We start from the raw sequence: 2,753 nt of genomic DNA on the forward strand, positions 1-2,753 counted from the left end.
TAATGGTTGTTTATGTACTAGTTGTTGTTGTTGTTTGTTTTCATTGTTTATGTTGTTGTTTTTGTCGCTCTCAGGTATGACCCCCGCTTCAACACCTGGCTGCACCTGGCCAGCATGCGTCAGCGTCGGACCCACTTCTCTCTGTGTGCMAGCGGGGGCCGGCTGTTTGCCATCGGGGGTCGTAACGTGGAGGGTCTCCTGGCGACGGCTGAGAGCTACCTGCCCTCCTCCAACACCTGGCTGATGCGTGCCCCCATGGAAGCCCCCCGCTGCTGCCACTCCAGCGCCACCCTGCCCTCCGGAGACCTCCTGGTGACCGGGGGCTACACCAACTGCGCCTACACGCGCTCCGTGGCCCGCTACAGCGTGGARGCCGACTCCTGGACCGAGCAGACCCCCATGGAGACCCCCCGCGGCTGGCACTGCTCCGCYACCCTGGGTGGGCGGGTCTACGTGGTGGGGGGCAGCCAGCTGGGGCCGGGGTCGGAGCGGGTGGACGTCCTGTCGGTGGAGGTGTTCTCCCCGGAGAGCGGGTCGTGGAGCCGGGCCRCCCCCCTCCCCCTCGGGGTGAGCACGGCCGGCCTGTCCCCCATGAACGACCGGCTGTTCCTGCTGGGGGGCTGGAACGAGGCAGAGAAACGCTACAAGGCCGCCGTGCAGACCTACGACCCCGCCACGGACAGCTGGTCCAGAGCCGAGGACCTCCCGGAGCCCACGGTGGGGGTCTCCTGCTGCAGCCTGACCCTGCCCCCCCGCCACACATCGCGCCGCCAGCAGCACCGCAACACGCCGGGCCACGAAGAACCACAGCAGCCCGGTAAGAACCAGAGCAGCGAGGCCCCCCCACTGACCACCAGGGCCTGAGGAGACCCGGGACAAGAAAAACAAGATTTTTATCMAAATAAAAGATGTGATAAACGACACGAGGACAGACTAAAATATTTACTTTTTCTAAATTTAATCATATTTTAGTTTTAAAAGATTTAAAGGTTTTATTCACACACATTAAGGGATCAAAGACGAGCAGCAAAACCTTTTATCTGACCTGAAATCAAACTAAATTATCTTATTTTGATTGTAAAGATGTAAATTGAGAAGATCCAGTCTGTCCTCCAGTCAGGATCAAAGCTGATCCGGTCTGCAGGAAGGAAAGAGGCAGCTGAAGGTTTTAAAGCGACTGACAGGAAGTAACGATGGATCTGATGAGAAGATGAAGGCAGCAGAAAGCTTCAGGTTGTGGAGGAGGGGGCGCAGACACACAGATGGAGACRAACGAGACGACAAACCAGCCTGTTTGGACTTTTTGTGACAAAATGTGAGGAAAACTGTTCCAATTTAAAAACATAAATATGTCCGTGTCCAATTCAACAGTTTTAAATATTTCTGCTAATGAAACTAAACTAAAACTGTAACAGAGACTCCAGCAGGTGAAAAGATGAAGCTGATGTGGCTCATATGGTTGAATAAATCTGTATTTGACTCAACTTTAAATTAGTTTCACTGAATAAAAACTATTTGATCAAAACGTCCTGTTCTCCTGTTTTTATTTCTTAATAAGTAACAGATTCATTAAGTTATAAAATGTGCAAGATGTTAATAAAAAGCAGCAGCTCGGTGCTGCCCCCGTGTGGTCAGAGAGCTGAACAGCAACAGATCATCGCTTCCTCATAAATAAACCAGAGCACCACAAGTCTTTTTTAAATTATTTAAACTAAAAACCCTATAAAATATTAAACAGCTCTTTAGGAAATAATCAGTTTAACTTTTCCCTTTTTTTTATATTTCTATGAAATTTTGTCTTTCTTTAAAACAGACAACTGGTTAAATGTAGCCGAAAGACTCAGATTAGTTTCTGCCAGATTTTAGACATTTCAAGATCTTTAAGAAAACCGTTCGGACCATGCCTGGAGTTCTGAGCACCGTATCAGATCTAGTTTGGAGAGGCTTTGGGACCAGAGAAAGAAAATGTTCTGAATTTTAAAAATGAATTGTTTTTCAGTCGACTAAAACAGGAYGTCCTGCTTGAGTTGGGTTAGGCACAGAAAGAACTCATCAATGTGTGAATTGAACCTGTAAAGGACAAACATTACAAAGCATGTATAAAAAGTTTACTAACCAAAAGACCAGTGTGGTCTGTCCCAGAGAGGACATCAGGGGACCTGAGACAAAAACAAGTCCTGAAATCCAGAACTCCACGAGGCACCAGACTGTTACAGGACAGGTGGTCCAAACAGGACCACCAGAGCTTTGTTCCTCACCGAGGCTGAAGATCATTTTTACTGTTGGATGATTAAAAACAACCACCAGACACCAGCGTTTTCTTTTTTCTCTTTTATTCCTTTGTTACAAAGATGAAGAGGAGCTTCTTTACTTCCCGGGGAGGATGATACCGTCGTACTGAAACAGAGCAGAGGTCAAAGGTCAAACATGTTCCAGTGAAATATTACAAATCAAACAGAACTAATCTGATTTTTAACAGCAGAAAAACTGATTATGATCGAAACAAAGATCAGATTCATTGTTTGTTAAATTTACACTCATATTTTAAATTCTAGATCCCCCAGTTTCCACAAAACTTCTAAGATTGTCCCTGACAGGTTAGAGCTGATTTAATGAGTTTAAAGTTGATTTAATGAACTTAAAGTTGATTTAACGAACTTAAAGTTGATTTAATGAGCCTAAAGTTGATTTAACAAGCCTAAAGTTGATTTAACGAACTTAAAGTTGATTTAATGAACTTAAAGTTGATTTAA

General features: G+C 45.8%; 1 protein-coding gene across 1 annotated transcript in view; it reads left to right on the forward strand.

Moving 5' to 3' along the window:
- The window catches only part of klhl43 (kelch-like family member 43), a 14,623-nt gene extending 13,098 nt beyond the window's left edge, over positions 1–1,525 (forward strand). The window contains exon 7 of the mRNA XM_014024474.1: positions 75–1,525. Coding sequence (XP_013879928.1) covers positions 75–864 — 790 coding nt within the window. The 3' untranslated portion in view covers positions 865–1,525. The remainder of the gene's footprint in view (positions 1–74) is intronic.
- The last annotated feature ends 1,228 nt before the right edge of the window (positions 1,526–2,753 follow it).

This window comes from Austrofundulus limnaeus, unplaced genomic scaffold, assembly GCF_001266775.1.
Source record: "Austrofundulus limnaeus strain Quisiro unplaced genomic scaffold, Austrofundulus_limnaeus-1.0 Scaffold424, whole genome shotgun sequence".
Taxonomy (NCBI): domain Eukaryota; kingdom Metazoa; phylum Chordata; class Actinopteri; order Cyprinodontiformes; family Rivulidae; genus Austrofundulus; species Austrofundulus limnaeus.